General features: G+C 35.6%; 1 protein-coding gene across 3 annotated transcripts in view; it reads right to left on the reverse strand.

Moving 5' to 3' along the window:
- The window catches only part of ARAP3 (ArfGAP with RhoGAP domain, ankyrin repeat and PH domain 3), a 288603-nt gene that overhangs the window by 125332 nt on the left and 140293 nt on the right, over window positions 1-22978 (reverse strand). For 2 of the 3 annotated variants that reach the window (XM_053718617.1, XM_053718618.1), the window contains 4 exons: window positions 19918-19994; window positions 14280-14552; window positions 985-1089; window positions 312-381 (listed from right to left, as the gene is read on the reverse strand). In XM_053718617.1, the coding sequence (XP_053574592.1) occupies window positions 312-381; window positions 985-1089; window positions 14280-14552; window positions 19918-19994 (525 nt within the window). The remainder of the gene's footprint in view (window positions 1-311; window positions 382-984; window positions 1090-14279; window positions 14553-19917; window positions 19995-22978) is intronic. The other variant, XM_053718619.1, reaches the window with a different exon arrangement.

Genomic DNA, 22978 nt, shown 5'->3' on the forward strand with positions numbered 1-22978 from the left:
CTCTTAACAGAATAGGCAGGAATCTGTATTAGTAGTGGGTTGAATATTCCTTTAAACACTTAGCTGTCAATGCATTGTGGCCCTCCATGTTAGCCAAATGGTGTAATATTATCACTGAGCTTTGTGCATCACATAATTTATCATCTAGAAAAATATCTCCTTCAATAAATGTGCCATATTAGTTACCTGAGCATTTTGTGCCGTTCCTTAGATAGTGCAAGTAAAAAGAAAAGAGATATTCAAAGATTAGAAGAAAGGGAAAATAAAGACAATAAATGGATATTACCCATTTCCATCTCTTTTTTTCTTACCTTATCATTGGCAAAATACATTAAGTTCTGTCCATCAAATCTGATAAATCTTCTCTGGAAAACATAATTTCTGGACCAAGCAGAGCAAGAAAAAACAAAAATTAAACTGATTAAACTGTAAATATCTGCATGTGCAAAGAAGCAAAAATAAATTAATTTACACAGGTTAGTCATATTTAAAGCATTTGAAGGAGATGAAACACTCACATTTTCTATCACATAACTAAAATAGGACATTCATAGCAATACATATTCAAGAATGTTTTTACTATCCTTTCTCAAAAATGTGTCTTTGAAATTCTTCCAGAGTTTCACATTTTATTGTTTGCTCCACACCACTGGCAATAATGCACACTTTGTACAGCTCCCAAAGTTCTGAACACAACTCTACCAATATTAGAGACAAAGGGAGTTTATAAATGTAAATGAAAAAATAAACACATTTTAAAATATAGTGCATCCATTTTTCAGGAGCACAAACCTGGGTGTAGTTTTTAAGAAATGATTTTTCAAATTCAATGATAGAAAAGTTGGGAGCTTCATGGCCTTTCAAAATGAAAGTAGTTTGTTATAGATTTATAGAAATAATGCGTTTTTAAAAATTGGATTGTTTCTAATACTTTTCTTATGAGATGAGTCATGCACAATGTTCCTTTTAATCAGATAGACCTACATTATAGAGAAGGCATTTGGGAAGCACAAACATGCTGCACATTTTCCGGGAACAAGATCGTTTCTTGTGGTCAGACAGCTCTGGATCAGCTCTGATGTTCCTCTTCTGTTTGGGAACGTAACCAAAAAAATGGTTGCTGCTGATGAAAAGGGCTTATCTTCAACTTACCTAGATTACAATAATGTCTTATTTATAAGCCATAATGCCTAGATCCCACTGGGCAAAATTTACTAAGAAGTGTCTCCTGACTCTCCAGGTGGCCACTGGCAACTATCCTTATGTTATTTTGTGCAGCGGATTCAAGTTCATTCATCTACCTGTTTTTTTTTTAAAGTTAAACCCAAACATTTTCTTTCAGGATTCAGGTAGAGAATACCATTTTAAACAACATTGCAATTTACTTCTATTATCTATTTTGCTTCATTCTTTAGATATCCTTTGTTGAAGAAATAGCAATGCACATGGGTGAGCCAATCACATGAGGCATCTATGTGCAGCCACCAATCAGCAGCTACTGAGTCTATCTAGATATGCTTTTTTAGCAAAGGATATCAAGAGAATGAAGCAATTAGATAATAGAAGTAAATTAGAAAGTTGTTTAAAATTGCACGCTCTTTCTAAATCATGAAATAAAACATTTGGGTTTCATGTCCCTTTAACTGCTTAGAACAATAAACAAACTGGTAACACAGTAGAGGATGGAAGGGCCAAAGATGCAAGATTAACATTGATCCAAAATTGTCAGAGGAGAAAGGAGAATATCATATACTACTATGTCTGTTCACATAAATATATCCTTTCTGTACATTTCAGTACTATATAGTTATAATAAATGAATTAGTTACTAATTTTCTATGTAATTGTAGTCTAAAATTATGATTACAATTTAATTTTTTTACGAGGTGTTAATTTGTATAATGTAAAGTAACTCTGGCCAATTCCACCATTAGCAATCTGCCCTCCTTACAAAAGAGTTTATTTAATTGCTTGGTTGCCTGACAAATAATAAAGGATATTATTGAAAATATTTTCCTTTCGCTTCAAAAGATCTAGGAACTATGTTGCACATAGATGACCTGAGACTGCTGTCACAGTCTGGAGGAGCAATAGACCAGTGTAGAGTTAGAGCCTATAAGGATATAAATCATCAGAAAACTAGAGACTGGAGAGACCCATTAATGAGTTTTGCCTCTACTATCTCCATAATGAATAATAAACATTTAAGGGACATGAAACCCACATTTTTTTTCTTTCATGATTCAGAAAGAGCATGTGGTTTTAAACAACTTTCTAATTTACTTCTATTATCTAATTTGCTTCATTCTCTTAATATCCTTTGCTGAAAAGCATATCTAGATAGCATCAGTAGCTGCTGATTGGTTGCTGCACATAGATGCTTCGTGTGATTGGCTCACCCATGTGCATTACTATATCTTCAACAAAGGATATCTAAAGAATGCAGCAAATTAGATAATAGAAGTAAATTGGAATGTTGTTTAAAATTGTATTCTCTATCTGAATCATGACAGAAACATTTTGGGTTTAGTGTCCCTTTAAGTGCCAGCAAACCTACAACATGGAGGTCAGAAGTGCAGAGTATAACTTAAAGGGACACTGTACCCAAATTTTTTCTTTTGTAATTCAGAAAGAGCATGCAATTTTAAGCAACTTTCTAATTTACTCCTATTATCAATTTTTCTTCGTTCTCTTGCTATCATTATTTGAAAAAGAAGGCATCTAAGCTTTTTTTTTGGTTTCAGTACTCTGGAAAGCACTTTTTTATTGGTGGATGAATTTATCCACCAATCAGCAAGGACAACCCAGGTTGTTCAGCAAAAGTGGGCCGGCATCTAAACTTACATTCTTGCATTTCAAATAAAGATACCAAGAGAATGAAGAAAATTTGATAATAGGAGTAAATTAGAAATTTGCTTAAAATTTCATGCTCAATCTGAATCATGAAAGAAAAATTTTGGGTACAGTGTCCCTTTAAAGGGACACCAACGTCAAAATTAAACTTTCATGATACAGTTTTAGGAGGCTTTTATAATTTCTTCCATTATCAAATTGTGTACATTCTTTTTATTTGCACAGTATCTGAAGCACCAGGTCCTACTGAGCATGTGCAAATGTTCACAGTGTATACTTATATGAGTTTGTTATTGGCAGATGGCTGTCACATGATACAGAGGGACAGCAAATTGAAATACATTTTGAAATCAGAAAAAAAAATCTAATTTTAGTCATTTAATAATTATTATTATTATCAGGTATTTGTAGAGGGCCAACAGATTCGGCAGTGCTATAAACATAGTCTATACAGGATAACATTTATAGGGATCAAATGGGTAGAGGGCCCTGCCGAGAGTTGCACTATTGTAGTCGGCTCTTATAAAGGCGATCTGCAAACAGCTGGGCTCATAGGCTTATATTCTAAGGGGTTTAAGGGGAAAGCAATGGAGGTAGGAAAGGTTAGTGTAGGTTGTATGCATCCCTGAATAGTAGAGTCTTTAGGGAGCACTTGAAGCTGTTTAAACTAGGGGAGAGCAATTGTACTGTATTTTCTTATGCACTTGATTATTGTATTTTACCCCTTAATGATAGCCTATATACCCTGTACGTCTGTTGTCATTTTCAATTAAAGGGGTTAAATAGCGGGGCTCTCCCCTTTGCCATATTTGGTGTGACAGCAAGGTGCTTCAGTCATTCTGACACCTCCCTTTATAAAATGTAAATATAAAAGCACTTTGTTTAAGATAATGCTGAATGGCACAAAACGTCTGATTCCTTGTTATTGGAAATAAATACAGTGCCCATCCCTCAACGAATGGAAACAGCTGGTGACAAGAACTCTCCAATTGGGAAAACCGCATTATATTTAAATGGGTAAACTAGATTTTGTCCTCAATGTGGAATTTTACTTGGACAGAACACCTTAGGGGTAACAAGATGCAGATGGCAGCGATTTCACCTGGTATATTCCTTGAATATTAAATATCACATAGTTTAGCTCCTACTCCTCTCTGTCACTTGTATTATAAATATGATTATATCTACACTACTGGGATACTATCTGCATTATGCAAGGATGATTATGTTCACTAGTTTGGAGTATGGACTGTATGTATCTTCTGTAGTCATTGGGGTATATTTATTAATGTGTGAGCAGACATAATACAATGTAGCGTATCATGTCCGCTGCACATCGATAAATGCCGACAGCGTATATCATTGCATCAGCAGTTCTTGTGAACTGCTGTCGCAATGCGGCCACCCGGCAGATTCGCTAGCAGGGGGTGTCAATCAAACTGATCGTATTCGATCAGGTTGATTTCTGTCCGCTGCTTCAGAGCAGGCGGACAAGTTATGGAACAGCGGTCTTTAGACCACTGCTTCATAACTTCTGTTTCCCGCGAGCCTGAAGGATTGCCGGAAACAAGAGGCTTCAAGCTCCGTATGGAGCTTGATAAATCGGCCCCATTGAGTGCATTGTTTTTCATTTAGTTTTGTCCTGTGACAAATTATTTGTTTATTGCTTTTGTATAATATTGTAATGTGACAATATATATAGATCTATCTATCAATCAATCTATCTACGTATATATATATTTGTTATGTATGTTTTTCTTGTTGTAAACTTAAAATTCAATAAAAATATATATCTCTCTCAAAAAAAAATAAACAGTGTGGCTATCACTGACAGAATACAGGCCGATGCATCCAGCAGTGAGGTTGTTATTATGGCGCATCTCACTTCTTTCGGTAAGAAAGGGCCAAAAACTATACACAATGTACAGGATATATCGATATGGCGTTAAGGGGTTAATGGTCATTTAAATTCCTAAAATTATGTATGCACTCAAAAACGTCACATAAAGCTGATTTTCACAAAAGCACAAACATAATAAAATAATCACGGTAAAGGGACATGAAAATCTAAAGGATTTCTTTCATTGTTCAGATAGCGAATATAATTTTAAACAACTTTTCAATGTACTACTATTATCTAATTTGCTTCATTCTTTAGATATCATTTGTTGAATAAATAGCAATGCACATGGGTGAGCCAATCACACAAGTCAGTAGTTACTAAGCCTATTCAAGAGAATGAATCAAATTACAGAACAGAAGTAAATTGGAAAGTTATTTAAAAATTGCACGCTCTTTCTAAATCATGAAATAAAAATGTGGACTTCATGTCCCTTTTAAGAAAATGCACCAATTTAATGAAGCGAAGCAAAGCAAAATAACGATGCAAATGGCCTAGCTCAGTGTTTCTCAACCGCCGTCCTCAAGTAGCCCCGACAGGCCAGAATTTCATTATAGCTGAACTTGAGCACAGGTGAAATAATCAGCTGATGGATGAGAGCAGGTTAGTAACCATGGTTACTGATCATCTGATTACTTCACCTGTGCTATAGTTCAGCTATAATTAAAACCTGGCTTGTTGGGGGTACTTGATGACTGTGGTTAAGAAACACTAGCCTAGCTTATAAAGAGCACAGAATGCTGTGTGGTAGCGAGAGTGCATCATAGTATTATAAATAAAAACACAAGGGCCTAACAGAGAAGCAGTCTGGGTAAAAACTGACCATACAGTGGAAAACAGGTTTTTAGCTTCTCTTCTATGAATTTCCGATTGGGTGAGAGTCTGACTGGCTAGCACGATCTAGGCATGTATGCATAAGTAAGTACCATGTAGATACAAGAAGATAAAACGCATATTGGCAGCAGGGCCGCCTTTGGGCAAGGTGATTGAGGCGGCCGTCTCGGGCTCCGCGATTAGGGGTGCCCCGCCGTGAGAGTATAAACAAACATTTTTTTTATATATATAATTATTTTTTGTGTGCGTGCGCTGCCACTTTTTAATTATTATTTTTTTCCGACATTTTTATTTAAATTTTTGGGGCGCATGTTTTTTCTGCGCACAGTTAGAAGGCAGCAGCAGGCAGGAGGCGGAGGGTACAGCAGCCGGCGTGTAGACATGTGTAATAATAAGTCATTGTAGCGGCCGGCGTGGCATGGTGACACTCAAGCAGCAAGGTGAAGGTAGGAAGGAGGCAAAGGCCCAGGACATGCTACATATTGTGCTTGGAATCTCTCTGCTGGAGTCTGGAGACGGGGAGCAGAGTTGATATGGATGCAAAGGCAGGGCAATAGCCCCAAATATGCAGCTAGACGGCAGATTCATTTGAGAGTTTTGTTCAGTTTTATGCTCTGTGATATTGACTTGTGTAGAGAGGCTCTCCTGAAGCATTTAATGTAGTACATATTAGATAGCAAGCTTGTATGGCCTGTGTACTGAGGCCTTTACAGGTCTGACTCTGATTCATCTCTTATCTAATGGAGATCTGCTAGAGTGTGCTGCTATGCAAGTATATGGGAGGCATAGGGCCTAAAATTAAATGTATAACCCTGCAGTACTAAAGAAAAAGGAAGAAAAAAAACAAAACAAGCAGAGAGCTATTTAAAAGCAGAGTAATCAGGTAAATTGAAAAAAAATAAAAATAAATAAACTCTCATGCAAATTACAAAAATGGCGGGGCTATAAGCGTGGGCGTTAAGGTAGTGGAATATTGTTCCTTATACAGGGAGTGCAGAATTATTAGGCAAATGAGTATTTTGACCACATCATCCTCTTTATGCATGTTGTCTTACTCCAAGCTGTATAGGCTCGAAAGCCTACTACCAATTAAGCATATTAGGTGATGTGCATCTCTGTAATGAGAAGGGGTGTGGTCTAATGACATCAACACCCTATATCAGGTGTGCATAATTATTAGGCAACTTCCTTTCCTTTGGCAAAATGGGTCAAAAGAAGGACTTGACAGGCTCAGAAAAGTCAAAAATAGTGAGATATCTTGCAGAGGGATGCAGCACTCTTAAAATTGCAAAGCTTCTGAAGCGTGATCATCGAACAATCAAGCGTTTCATTCAAAATAGTCAACAGGGTCGCAAGAAGCATGTGGAAAAACCAAGGCGCAAAATAACTGCCCATGAACTGAGAAAAGTCAAGCGTGCAGCTGCCAAGATGCCACTTGCCACCAGTTTGGCCATATTTCAGAGCTGCAACATCACTGGAGTGCCCAAAAGCACAAGGTGTGCAATACTCAGAGACATGGCCAAGGTAAGAAAGGCTGAAAGACGACCACCACTGAACAAGAGACACAAGCTGAAACGTCAAGACTGGGCCAAGAAATATCTCAAGACTGATTTTTATAAGGTTTTATGGACTGATGAAATGAGAGTGAGTCTTGATGGGCCAGATGGATGGGCCCGTGGCTGGATTGGTAAAGGGCAGAGAGCTCCAGTCTGACTCAGACGCCAGCAAGGTGAAGGTGGAGTACTGGTATCGGCTGGTATCATCAAAGATGAGCTTGTGGGGCCTTTTCGGGTTGAGGATGGAGTCAAGCTCAACTCCCAGTCCTACTGCCAGTTTCTGGAAGACACCTTCTTCAAGCAGTGGTACAGGAAGAAGTCTGCATCCTTCAAGAAAAACATGATTTTCATGCAGGACAATGCTCCATCACACGCGTCCAAGTACTCCACAGCGTGGCTGGCAAGAAAGGGTATAAAAGAAGAAAATCTAATGACATGGCCTCCTTGTTCACCTGATCTGAACCCCATTGAGAACCTGTGGTCCATCATCAAATGTGAGATTTACAAGGAGGGAAAACAGTACACCTCTCTGAACAGTGTCTGGGAGGCTGTGGTTGCTGCTGCACGCAATGTTGATGGTGAACAGATCAAAACACTGACAGAATCCATGGATGGCAGGCTTTTGAGTGTCCTTGCAAAGAAAGGTGGCTATATTGGTCACTGATTTGTTTTTGTTTTGTTTTTGAATGTCAGAAATGTATATTTGTGAATGTTGAGATGTTATATTGGTTTCACTGGTAAAAATAAATAATTGAAATGGGTATATATTTGTTTTTTGTTATGTTGCCTAATAATTATGCACAGTAATAGTCACCTGCACACACAGATATCCCCCTAAAATAGCTATAACTAAAAACAAACTAAAAACTACTTCCAAAACTATTCAGCTTTGATATTAATGAGTTTTTTGGGTTCATTGAGAACATGGTTGTTGTTCAATAATAAAATTAATCCTCAAAAATACAACTTGCCTAATAATTCTGCACTCCCTGTATGCAATGATATCTATTGACAATGTTCTATATTATCATCATTTTAATGTTTGTAATTCTGTGGATGCAAATTACCCCAAGACCTGCCAGGGGGGATATGCAGCTTCTGCTGTTTTGTCGTGGGACAGCTCCCCAGAGTCCACTGTATTTAGGCCATCAGTGGGAAAACAGCCCCCTGACTCTTATTAAGTAAATTTGGTCCACAGTAAATTATTTTCTTCATGATTAAAAAATTATTTTCTTTGTGATTAAATATAAGTAATAGCTTTTGAGCCCTAAAAAAATTAATAGGTGGTATTCTTATTATTATTATTGATATTAAACAAAAAACAAAACAATATTGTTATGTATAGAAGTTCATGAAAATGTGTTTTATATATATATATATATATATATATATATATATATATATATATATATATATATATATATATATATATATATATACAGGTAGCCCTCAGTTTATGCTGGGGTTAGATTCCAGAAGGAATGGTTGTAAATCAAAACTGTTGTAAATTGAAACCCAGTTTATAATGTAAGTCAATGGGAAATGGGGGAGTTAGATTCCAGGCCCCTCTCAAAATTGTCATAAGTAACACCTAATACATTATTTTTAAAGCTTTGAAATTAAGACTTTAAATGCAAAACAGCATTATAAACCTAATTAAATAATCACACAACAGACTGTATCATCAAACTAAGTTTAATGAACAAAAACATTTTTTTTTACTTGCATTTTTCTGCAAACAGTTCTCTGCATTGTTAGCATGTTAGATAATAATGGGTCTGCACCTATTCTATGCATTTCAATCTGGAGTGATTAATAGGCAGTTAGGCACCTTCACCTCAAGCAGCTGGACAGGAAGATAATAGGGAAGTGACTGCTAGATCTTGTTGCTTGAAAGCTGCTCGATAGCTAATGTCTGTACTGTGTACACAGATTAATTTCAGTCTGCTAAGTTGCATAACTTTGCTGCAACACAACCGGACAGCTCCACTTACTGGCTATTTTAATTAGTGCACTGCTTTTCAATGCTTTTCAATAGCAGTCACATGACTGGAAAAAAAAGGTTGTTAATCTGAAACGGCACAAATTGAACCGGCGTAAACCGAGGGCCACCTGTATGTGTATATATATATATTCACAATACTACACCAATAGTAGCCGTGACTTTAAAATGCAATATTGTGGGTTCAGTTTATAAAGTATAGGTTTGATACTAGACTGTGTCAGTTCTCAGATAATATTTAAAGGAATTAACAACATGGTTCTGTAACCTAGGTACCAAAATGGCGGTGCCCTTACTAGGAGGGAGGGGCATTAAATAGTACCTTTAAAGAAGTGAGCTGGTGCAATTCAGATGCTTCTAGGATGTTTTAATAGTGAGTAAATACATCAGTTATTAATTCTTTAAATGTACCTTCTCTAGATGGAGCATTAATCAGTATATAATGGAATAACAGCAAAAATAAGAAAACCCCTGAGGGGATTTGCATTAAATTACCCTAAATCAATATGCTGCATGCAAGTGCAGCATGTGGTGTACATATAACATTCTCCCATTGTGTACTGGGTCTCTCCTGAGTCATGTTTGTAATGTCAGCTGTTCAGTACCAATGTTACACACAGATAGTAGGGGACTATATTGTAGTATCTTTTAACAGGGCAAAAAAGTGAAATGTGCCCAGACCATATATATATATATATATATATATATATATATATATATATATATATATATATATATATATATATACTGTATATAATATGTGTATGTATATATATATATATGTGGGTCAGATCTGCAGTATTATGATCATATGGCAGTGAATTAGGTATACAAATGGAAAAGCCAAGCCAGGGATAGGGTTGCCAGCCAGCTTGTATTTTTTTATTTTTTTTTAAGATTTTATAGTCCAATGTAGATAAAGAATAAATAGAGAAAATATACAGTGCCAAAGTAAAAGTAAAACAGGACATCAACATGAGAACATTATTATTATTGATAATGTGCTCAATGTGTGTGGGACTGGGACCAGGGGGAGGAGGACGCAGAGCAGCAGAGGAAAAGATGAGTAGAGTAGTCAGGGGCTGGCCAGGAGATGTAGCATGTAGCTACATGTATTTAGCACTGATATGTCACTATCTGCTGCACAAGGTACACTACTCTCTCCAGTGTGATGCTCACCACTTGTATTTAGCACTGCTATGTCACTATCTACTGCACATTTTACAATACTCTCTCCAATGTGATGTTCACCACATTTATTTAGCACTGCTTTGTCACTGGAGCTCACTGAGAAACAAGCAGAGTAGAAAAGGAGGGGAGGGAATTAAAGCAAATCCTGCATACAGCCTCACTAGATGTGTTTTCAGCTTCTCCCATGTACTAGTCAGTGGAGAACTACTATTCCTGCAGTACGGAAGGTAAGCTAGGGTTAACTGTACATGGGAGAAGCTGAAAACATGTCTAGTGCAGCCGTATGCTGGATTAACTTTCATTCCCTCCCCTCCTTTTCTACTCTGATTGTTTCCCAGTGAGGTACACTGTTTGTCTGAGGACAAGTCTTTTAGACTCAAAAACGTTCACATTAAAGTGACATTTTGCCAAAACAAGACCTATGGAGTGCGCTTCTTTCTGGATCTATATCTATGTATATATACATACACATATGCAAAATAAGAAGGTGGGTAATACAAGTATGCACTCTGTGATGTCATCTTGGCAATATCATCTTCAAATAAATTTGTATAAGGTAATTTGGGGAGACAAGCTAAGAGGAGCACAAAGACTAAGGTTATAGTATATGTGTTTAAAGAGTTTCTGATGCTAATGAAGCTGTTTTTTCTGTATTTCTTGCGATTAATTTATGGCATTTACCATTAATTTGTGGTATGGCAAGTGCTTTGATTTCTGTGACATTCAAAAATAATACATCCCACTGTTGTGATAAATAAATTTACTTTTATATAATTATCAATCTCAATTTGACAATTAGACCTAGACTAAAATGTGTCCACCACTAAAATGCATTGTGTGTATGTGAGTGTGTGGGCTATCTGTGTGTGGGCTATCTGTGTGTGTGGGGCTATCTGTGTGTGTGTATATGTGTCTGAGTGTGTGGATGTATGTGTATATAAGTATCTCTGTGTGTGTATATGTGTCTGAGTGTGGATGTATGTGTATATAAGTATCTCTGTGTGTGTATATGTGTCTGAGTGTGGATGTATGTGTATATAAGTATCTCTGTGTGTGTATATGTGTCTGAGTGTGGATGTATGTGTATATAAGTATCTCTGTGTGTGTATATGTGTCTGAGTGTGTGGATGTATGTGTATATAAGTATCTCTGTGTGTGTATATGTGTCTGAGTGTGTGGATGTATGTGTATATAAGTATCTCTCTGTGTGTATATGTGTCTGAGTGTGTGGATGTATGTGTATATAAGTATCTCTGTGTGTGTATATGTGTCTGAGTGTGGATGTATGTGTATATAAGTATCTCTGTGTGTGTATATGTGTCTGAGTGTGGATGTATGTGTATATAAGTATCTCTGTGTGTGTATATGTGTCTGAGTGTGGATGTATGTGTATATAAGTATATCTGTGTGTGCACTGTGTTTGTGTGGTACAGTGCATTGCCCCATTTCTTTTAAGTATTTTTTTGTTCTGGGTAGAGGCCCGTGCTGTCATTCTGCCTAGGGACTTGCACTTGCTGAGGCGGCCCTGGCATCTCTGTAATGTTCTTATTATCATAAGAAAAAAACATAAAAATAAGGCACAGTTCAACTCAGCTGTTCCTAATTGTCAGCATAATTCTTCATTATATACATAAACCGTTGTTCCAATAGTACAAATGGTATATTGCAATATTTACAATGTTATAGTGCTCCTCTTTAGTGGATTTATATGTTTTTTTATTTAAAATGTTGTGCATTACCTTAAATGATTTTTCTCCCATTTTTTTTTATTTGTAAAAATGTTGGGGGCGGAGATTGGGTGGGGTTGGGCGGAGATTGAGCATGGTTGTGGCGGGGTTGGGGCAGAGATTGTGTGGGCTTGGAGGTGGGGATAAAGGGGGCCACATTTTGTCATCCTGCCTTGGGCCCCGCAATGGCTAGGGCCGGCCCTGATTGGCAGGTAACCATAAGGGTTTGGTGTTCTTTACTTAAAATGAGAACAAAACTGAAAGAGGGGCAGCTTTTTCAAGAGCGTTAAAAGGACATTAAATTGAATATGTAATTCCACTTTAAATGTTTATTTATGTTTATTAAAAAGGCTGCAATGTATTTTCATTATATATTTTCCTGTATTTTATCCCAGAATACATTTTTTTTTTTACTGCCCCAGAGAGGCTAAAAAACATTTTGCAATATCCAGAACCCTGCAACATGCTACCTAGTAAAAACAATATGCTTTATATTTTGTCTTAACTCATACAGATGTAGCATGACAGAGTACTGTGGATTATAATGACACCTTCTTTATTGGATATACTTTTAAAATGAATTGAACTGTCATGGTTTTTAAACAATTATTGAGGTAAATGCAGCTTTTTTCCCAGTGTGGCATATATTGTTAATGTCTGGTGTCGCATGACAGTTTGTGACATTGAGAGTTTGAGGCAGGGGATGCATACTTTGGCAACAAAATTAATAAAATGCTATGACCCCCAACATTTGTATAAAGCCACATATAAGTATACAGAGGTGCAAAGAGAAAAACCATCAGAGATGACAATACAGACAATACCTAGGGGTGGATCATGTCCGCCCGACATCGCTGAATGCCGACAGCCAGTCGACAGCAGCCCCCTGCAGATCCGTGGCCAATCGGACGCTAGCAGGGGGTGTCAATCAACCCGATTGTATCCGATCAAGTTGATTGCTGTCTGCCGCCTCAGACGTGTCGGACTAGTTAAGGAGCAGCTTCTTAACTCCTGTTTCCAGCGAGCCTGAAGGTTTGCATGGAAACAGCTGAATTGAGGGCATTCGGCCCTTGATAATTTGGCCCCCTAGTAATTGTCATTAAATTTAACTTCAAAAAGCATTTTTCTCTGTACACAGACAGCAGCTTAAAGGGAAACTAAACCCCAAAAAATTATTTCATGATTCAGATGGAGAATACAATTTTAAATAATATTCCAATTTACTTCTATTATCTAATTTGCTTCATTCTTTAGATATCTTTTTTTTAAAGAAATAGCAATGCACATGGGTGAGCCAATCACACAAGGCATCTGTGTGCAGCCACCAATCAGCAGCTACTGAGCCTATCTAGATATGCTTTTCAGCAAAGAATATCAAGAGAATGAAGCAAATTGGACAATAGAAGTAAATTAGAAAGTTGTTTAAAATGAAATGCTCTTTCTAAATCATGAAAGAAAAAATGTGTGTTTCATGACCCTTTAATGTGTACACAACTATTTTGTCAGGTCTTTCTAACACCAAAATAGAGTTTTACTAAGTTAAGTGTGCAAAAACAAATTCTAAAAATCTCAAAGGAATTATCATCCAATGTTTGTCAGACAATTCAGTTAATTTAAACATCAAATAAACATGATAAAAGCAATAGCAAGTGCTAGTATTTTTATATTTGTTTTAATCAGAGCACATTTAAAGAGACATAAAAGTCAAAATTAAACTGCCGTGCTTCATCTAGAGCATTGATTTTCAAACCGGTCTTCAGGCATCCCTAACAGGCCACATTTTGAGGATATCTGAACTGGAGCACAGGTGAAATAATCAGCTGATTTGTAAACATGGTTATTTAACCTGCTATCTGAAAACCTGGCCTGTTGGGGAGGCCTGAGGACAGGTTTGAACACCAGTGCTATAGATGAAGCACTGCAATTTTAAAATACTTTTCAACTTTCTATTAGAATTTCTTTTAACTAATTTACTTTGCTCTATGGACATCCTTTATTGAAAAGCATATCTAGGTAGGCTCAAGAGCTGCAAAACACTACTGGAAGCTAGCTGGCTATTTCAGAGACAAGTATTTGGAAATAAAAAAGGTGTCCTTAACAATCTTCTATAATAAATATAAAAACTATGATACCTACATACAAAAATGTATATGATGTATTGTGCTTGATAACAAGTAGAACTGACAAATAAAATATCCTTTCTTAATTTGACTTACCCTTGTGGCGAAAGCTTATCCAGCCAGCCAGTCATTACTGGCCGCGATCGATCTGAGAGGGAGGTGAAGCTGGCGTATGGCGAGATAGTGAGGTCATCTAGGATTTCATCTTTGTATAAGTTAGTAGGAAGGCTAAACCTATTATTATTAGTTGGCGGAGCATCGACTGTAGCATAACCCTCCTGCTCATCATTGTGAACAATTTGGCTGAACCTTTGTGATTTTCTATCTTCACTTTCGCTCTTCCGTTCCTTGGCTCCATCTCCGCTATTTCTATTGATAAAATACAAGATACTTTAAGGATGTGAAAAATACTCATTGGAACTTGTTGCATCCAATTGTAAATGTTTGTTCTAAAGATGTGCAGTTTGCTCTAAGAGTGTTAACTTCCACCATTCATAAAGGAATATGTTTTGGTTACCTGTGCAACCACTTGGTTTTCAGCTCAATCATAGACACAGACCTGCTCATAGTCCTGTTATTTTTCACTAGCAAATGAAGCCAACAGGAATAAGGAAAGATAAAGGTATCTGTTACTAGGTGTGACCCTTTGTCTGTTCATGATCTCTTGTAATATGTTTTAAACAAGTATTTTGAATATTAACATTTCACTTTTGTGCCAATAGCAACAAAAAACAGGTTTGTCAAGACAAACTAGCAGTGTCAGAATGTGGCATAAAAATCCACATGGAAATAAAAACATCTAGTATTCTGGTATGCTGAAAAAATGTGTGTAATGTATATATTATTATTGTATTATATTTGTAAATATATAGATAGGGGCACACTGGTTATAATCATTGTATATTGTCTTTTTCTTTCTTTTTTTAAATGTTTGTGGTTACTTTAAAAACGTATTTACTGGTATCCTACTACTAATGCTTAAAGGACAAGTAAATACAGTAGATTTGCATCATCAACAAACGTATGAGAAAAAAAGCAATGCAATAGCACTTAGTCTGAACTTCAAATGAGTAGAAGTTTTTTTTGTTAAAAATTTCAGTTATGTCTATTTCCACTCCTCCTGTATCATGTGACAGCCATCAGCCAATCACAAATGCAAATACGTATATGCTGTGAATTCTTGCACATGCTCAGTAGGAGCTTGTGACTCAAAAAGTGTAAATAAAAAAAGACTGTGCACATTTTGGTAATGGAAGTTAATAGGAAAGTTGTTTAAAACTGCTTGCTTTATCTGAATCATAAAAATTTAATTTTGACTTGAGTGTCCCTTTAACGTAGTTGTCTTGAGATGTTTTATCATGAATAAAAAAACTATAACTGAACTAAAATAAACTGCAAGTTTTTAAATAGCATGTCACTTTCTCACTAGTGACCCTGCAACATACTTAAAGTTCTGACCAGGAACCGCAGAGAACAACTGGTCTGTATAAACTGCAGCACTGTTTGCACAGCTTAGTCATACAACTACAATTTCTGCTCAGGTCCAGCAGTTCTGTTTGGATACCAAGTTATCTTTAACCATGTGATTAACCCCAAGATCTTGTAGTACTACAGCAAGAAAGAGTAAACAACAAGCTACAACATATTTGAATAAAGGGACAGTAATTTAAATGTCTATCATACATATGACAGAGCACTGTTTAAACGTGTTAAAAATATAATTTGTAAACAAAATTATGTTAAAGCTTAAAGGGACAGTTTAGTCAAAATTAAACTTTTATGATTCTGATAGGACATGCAATTTAAAAAAAATTAGAATCTACTTTTATTATCACATTTGCTTTGTTCTCTTGGTATTCTTAGTTGAAAGCTAAACCTAAGTAGGCTCATACACTAATTTCTAAACCCTTGAAGGTTGCTTCTTATCAGCTAGAGTCAGCAAAAAGTGTATTAATATAACAGTGTTGTTTATGCAAAACTGGGGAATGGGTAATAAAGGGATTATCTATTTTTTTAAACAATAAAAATTCTGGAGTAGACCGTCCATTTAAAAATTATTGCTAAAGGGATATTGTAGTGCAAAAAATTGCATGCTCTAATATTAAAGCATGATGTTTTAGCGCTATTGACCACCTTAGTTAAAGGGACAGTCTAGTCAAAATTAAACTTTACTTTTATCATCAAATTTGCTTTGTTTTTTTGGTATTCTTAGTTGAAACTAAACCTAGGTAGGCTCATATGCTAACTTCTAAGCCCTTGAGGGCTGCCTCTTATCACAACAGGAGACTGTGGGCCATATAGACAACACTGTGTTCAGGCAGAGGGAGTTAATTAAAGGGACAGTCAAGTCCAAAAAAAAGCCTTTCATAATAGGGCATGTCATTTTAAACAACTTTCCAATTTCCTTTTATAACCAATTTTGCTTTGTTCTCTTGGTATTCTTAGTTGAAAGCTAAACCTAGGAGGTTCATATGTTAATTTCTTAGACCTTGAAGGCCGCCTCTAATCTAAATGCATTTTGACAGTTTATCACAAATAGAGGGTGTTAGTTCATGTGTTTCATATAGATAACATTGAGCTCATGCACGTGAATTTAGAGAGAGAGAGAGAGAGAGAGAGAGAGAGAGAGAGAGAGAGAGAGAGAGAAAGAAATGTTGGCAGCTGGAAGTGCACTTCTATACAATTAAAGGGACATTGCTGCTGCCAACTTTTGAACATACGGACAGTCACATGCTTCACAAACATAAAAAAACTTTTTTTTCTCTGTACAGATCTATCCATTTCACAATAATAATAAAAAAAAAATGCAGTACATTATAAAATCCCCTGTTTTAGATTCAAAAACAAAACAATGGCTTAAATGCTACATTTAAATATAAGGCTATCAGACGTTTTTTCCACTACAACAGCTAAAACGGGTGGCAAGCTATTAAAGGGATAGTCTAGTCCACAATAAACTTTCATGATTCAGATAGGGCATGTAATTTTAAACAACTTTCTAAGTTACTTCTATCTCCAATTTTTCTTTGTTCTCTTTGTATTCTTAGTTGAAAGCTAAACAAGGGAGGCTCAAATACTAATTCCTTAAACATTAAAGGCCACCTTTTTTTCTGAATGCATTGTGACAGTTTTTCACCACTAGAGGGCATTTGCTCATGTGTCATATAGATAACATTATACTCATGCACATGGAGTTACCTAGGCTAAAATGCAAGTCTTTGAAAAGAACTGAAATAAGGGGGCAGTTTGCAGAAGCTTAGATACAAGGTAATAACACAGGTAAAAAGTGTATTAATATAACTGTGTTGGTTATGCAAAACTAGGGAATAGGTAATAAATGGATTATCTATCTTTTGAAACAATAAAAATTCTGGTGTAGACTGTCCCTTTAAATGCTGTTGTAACTAAATAAAGGCAGTTTATTTTACAATGCATTAATTAAATGACAGTTTATGTAATACTCATGAATTTTATGCTGGTACCCGTAGTACTATATGTAGAAAAATATCTGATTATAATAATTGCATGTTAAATTGAGAGATGTACTGTATGTAGTCATTTGTTTTTTTAGTGCTGAAGTTATGTGACAGTGATTATTCCCCTAATATTTAGGATATTATTTATTTCATGAAATGAGTCAAAAGCATGATGGATGATAGTTCCCATTTCCATTCATGCATAACACTGTGAATTAGTCATATTCCCACTGTTTCCATTCTGCTCTGAACAGGAAATGTAAAGGGCCATAATAATCCCTTAGAGGGAGCATGTAATTTTATTACTATCCACCCTGCTCTACTGTGTGTTTAACCCACACAAAAAGAACCCACTGCTGACCCAATCAGCAATGTTAGTCACACAACTCTTTGGCCCTGATGATCAAAACATTGTCAGATGCACCAGAAACTGCTTTTTTGGGCTCGCCAGTCGAACAATCTGTGGGTCGCGAGATATTTTACAAGAAAGTGGGCTGACCCGCTCTGTCTCTCTTAGGAAATAATAGGGATCACAATTTCAGTAAAAGTCCGCCAACATCGCCAGTTATCTCCAATCTCAGGATGAGGACTGGAAGTTGGGGTTAGCGGGAATCTGTATTTAAATTATGTTTACACAACATAGACTGTGTGTTCACTAAAACAAAAAATGGTTTCTGTGTAGTAATACATAAATTAAAGAGACATTAAACACAAATTGTAAACTACATATTTATGAATCTTCATATATAAGAATAATTTTGCAATGAAATCTGGAGCTTTGTGTTGTCAAATTAGTATATTGTTATATGTTTATTCTTTTAACTGATTTCTCTGTCCCTCAGAACAAACAGAACCCCTGCTAACCAATTACCAACTAATATTCAGATATAGCACTAACCCTGTTTGCACATGTGCAGACTGGGGTGGCCTTGCCTCTTGTATTCCTGTAAGGAGGTTTAACATTGATTCACCTTAGTTACTATTGCAAATAAGGATTTTCCTATAATGATTGTTGATGCAAAACTGATAATCCACCTTTTAAAAGCCTGTGACACCACAGAAGCATTGGGAGTGAGGGAAAAGTAAACAAAAGCTCACACAAAGTGCCTAAAATTAATAACCCAAGCCTCCCTGGGATAAAGGGAAAAAAGTAAAATTTTTAAATGTATTTTACAGCAAAAAGCTGCAAAATAAATAATTAATGTACATTGCAATAAAGTTTTACTTGCAATAATTAAACATTTTATGCATTGCTGAAACATCAAATTTAATGGTCCTTTAAGTTTCACTGTACTTTCAGTAGATTTCTCACAATGGCAATTCCCGCCACTGAAAAGCTGGCGAGACTGATATGGCTGAAAAGGTTAATCCAAGATGGAGAACAATGCTTTGAATATTAGAAACTCACTGTGATGTTTCCCTATTAAAATACTCCCATAAAATACCCATGAAACTCCCACGGAACACCTATATACTCGTAATGTCTGTGATCTACATTGTTAATAAAGACTAAAAAACAAAACAAAAAAACCTTACTATTAAACCTATATGACCTGTGGGGATGAGGATATATACAATGTTTTATTTATATGTATTTTATTATATAATGCTAGAATATGTATTTTAATTATTGTTTTAAAAAAATCATGTTTTTTGCTTTTGGCATGTGTTTTTTTTTATTTTTTAGGAAGAAGATTTTGTATTTGCTATATTAAGACTTGACTTACTAGTTTTATTTATTGCTGATATAAATTCTCACTGTTCTGAATGTTTAATACTTATAATATTGCGACTGCACTGTAACAAATGTGTTTTTAATATAGAAGCAGGGTTACTGGACTAGGTAGACAGACCTGACAATACATACACCTCAAAAATACACCTTCAAGGGAGGAGGACAAGGGCATGCTCAGAGACACCCGGGGACACAGTGGGTAAAAGTTAACTATTATTTTTTACTTTAAATGTTGATAACCACCACAGAGCAGAAAAGACAGGAGCTACTGGACTAGGTAGTCCTGTTACCTACAACAAGAATAACCATTATGCTTATAGCACATTTGATAGTGAAGTAAGGGTAGTTTAGGACATTATAGACACGCATTGCTTTTTGAGTAAGCATGAAAATACATAGGTGGCTTGAAGAGTATAGAAATGCATTGGAAGTAAATACCCCTGAAAATAAGTGATGTATTATTATTTTAGGTTATTATAGTGTATATGTTGTGTAAATCTGTGGCACTTTGTAAAACACTCACCTGAGTTGAAGCCTGTCTTCTCCAGGAGTAAACATCGGCATTGTAGAGCATGTCCGGATTTTAGTACTCTTACCATCCTGTGTAGGAATAAAAAGATTTTATTTAAGTTGTTTTCTTAATAAATTCATATTTACATTACAATAAATCCATCAAATTTAACACATCAACCGATAACGTATCCCATTGCCTAAACAGGAGAAAAAGCATCAAACTTCCATCTACATGATTGGATCCAAACAGAATACAGTAATCGTTAAAAGCAAATTATTTATTTTCTACATTCCTAGCACATAGATCTGCATACAAAATAAATGTTTTAAAAAGCATATCAAAACTTTACTTTTGTTACCAAAACTTGCACTGTTTTGCAGGCCAGAGACATACTCTTTAAAAAGCCTCTTGGTATATATTTCCAGTGGCCAATTAGGTACGTATATAACTGAACCCCCACACTAATCATGTAACTCCTTGTAGTATGTTGAAGGGTAAATGTTCTGTGAATCCTGTATCATGCACTCAAGCCTTTCTGTGGCAATTTAAAAAGCCCAGCTTCTCAGATTTAAAGGAACAGTAAAGTAAAAATTAAACTTCCATTTTTCAGGCAGAGCATGCTATTTTTTTGAAAAAAACTTTCAAATTTACTTCTATCATATATTTTGTTTCATTCTCCTTGTATCCTTTTTTTAAAAGCATAGCTCCCAGTATTGTATTACTGCTCCTTCAACAGAGGATATCAAGAGAATGAAGCAAATTTGATAATAGAAGTAAAATTGAAAGTTGTTTAAAAATGTATGCTCTATATGAATCATGAAAGAAAAAAAATGTGTTTATTTCTCTTCAAATTACATAAAAAGTAGACAAAATAATGAGCAAACATTTAAGTTATTTATCATGCATAATTACTATTATTATGAGATTTATGTCCCTTTAAACATTTGACTCCAATTTAAAGTAAAATCCTGGTTATAGATGACATTTTCTTTGTTCAAAACTTTCTGACACAAACTTCTAATTTCATGATTTTAGGGACTTCTTGTTCCAGTTTTCTTGCTAAATCCATTTATACCATTATAATGTAATATCAAAATTATTGGCCTCAATTTCAAGCTAAATAAACTGATAGAAGCAATTTTCATACATTCTAGGTAGTGTATTGCGATTACAACCCTAACGTGGTAAATATTATGTACAATGTAGCATTTATGTAATGTTTAATATTCTTCACATACCAAAAAACTTGTGCTGTAAAATGTTACAAACTAGAAATCTCAATTGTAACATAATAAAAACATTAGAAGTGTTAAACAGATACACATTTTTATGACAAAAACAAGTTGTAATTTGTTAAAGGGATATGAAACCCCAATTTATTTCTTTCATTATTCACATAGAGCATGCAATTTTAAACAACTTTCAAATTTACTCCTATTATCATTATTTCTTCGTTCTCTTTGTATCTTTATTTGAAAAAGCAAGAATGTAAGCATAGGAGCTGGACCATTTTTGGTTCCGCACCTGGGTAGCACTTGTTGATTGGTGGCTAAATGTAACCACCAATCAGCAAGCACTACCCAGGGTTCTTAACCAAAAATGGGCTGGTTTGTAAGCTTGCATTCATGTTTTTTGCATTTCATGTCACAGCTCTATTGGTGGGGTGGACAAGGGAAGAGCTGTGTCCTTTTCTATCATTAGAGCTGTGGGAGTTGCGCTTACCAGTCACAGTCAGTGATAATTATTAAGAAGAACAACTTTAATATTGGTGCATTAGTTGTAATTTCAAGGGACAGTAAAATCCAAATTAAAGGGACAGTCTACACTAAAATTGTTACTGTTTAAAAAGATAGATAATGCCTTTACTACCCATTCCTCAGTTTTGCACAACCAACATTGAAATATCAATATACTTTCTAACATTTTAACCTCTAAATGTCTGTCTGTTTCTAAGCCACTACAGACAGCCTCTAATCGCATGCTTTCTTATTAGCTTTTCACAACAGGAGACTGCTAGTTCATGTGGGCCATATAGATAACATTGTGTTCATGCCTGAGGAGTTATTTAAGAGTTGGCATAACACAGTACTAAATGCAAGTCAATAGATAATAAATACAAAGTCATGTGATCAGGGGGCTGTCAGAAGATGCTTAGATACAAGGGTAATCACTGAGGTAAAAAGTGTATTATTATAACTGTGTTGGTTATGCAAAACTGTGGAATGTGTAATAAAGGGATTATCTATCTTTTAAAACAATAAAAATTCTATTGTAGACTGTCCCTTTAAACTTTGATGGTTTAGATAGCACATCAAATTGTAACCAACTTTTTAATTTACTTCTCTTATCAATTTTGTTACATTCTCTTGGTATCCTTAGTTGAAGAGTTATTCCATGTAGTCTCATAGGAGCTCAGGAGAGTGCAAATATCTTTAACACTTTATGGCAGCAGTGTTTACAACAGTATATAAAACTGCTACAAACAATGTTGCAAAACACTGCTGCCATAAAGTACTAAAAACGCATGCACACTCCTGAGCTCCTAAGAGAATACATGGATTTACTCTTCAACTAAGGATCATAAGAGAATGAAGCACATTTGATAATAAAAGTAAATTGGAAAGTTGGTTAAAAGTTCATGTTCTATCTAAACCACTAACATTATATATTGACATTATTGTCCTTTTAAACGGCTTTGATCTTGATACTCAAACAATGTTTCTGTTCTATTTAAAAGAGATTGAAAAAAAAGGATATTCCTGGGCTGAATAAACTTTTTTTTTGTTAGAGTTGTTCCTGTCTGAGTGTTACAGCTGCCGTACGGTTTATGTAGTACACACGGCAGAGGTGAGTGTAGTCGTCAGTCTTAGTAAAGCCTTGTGTTTATAACTGGTCTCCCTCAGATTTTGCTGGTTACTTTAGCCAGCAGTCGGGGGCCCCTTAAAGGGTCAGTCGAGTAAACATTAAACTGTCACGTTTCAGATAGAGAACTCAATTTTTTTTTCTAATTCACTTCCATAATCTAAATGTGCACAATCTTTTTATATGCACACTTTCTGAGCCACCAGCT

Source organism: Bombina bombina, chromosome 6, assembly GCF_027579735.1.
Source record: "Bombina bombina isolate aBomBom1 chromosome 6, aBomBom1.pri, whole genome shotgun sequence".
Taxonomy (NCBI): domain Eukaryota; kingdom Metazoa; phylum Chordata; class Amphibia; order Anura; family Bombinatoridae; genus Bombina; species Bombina bombina.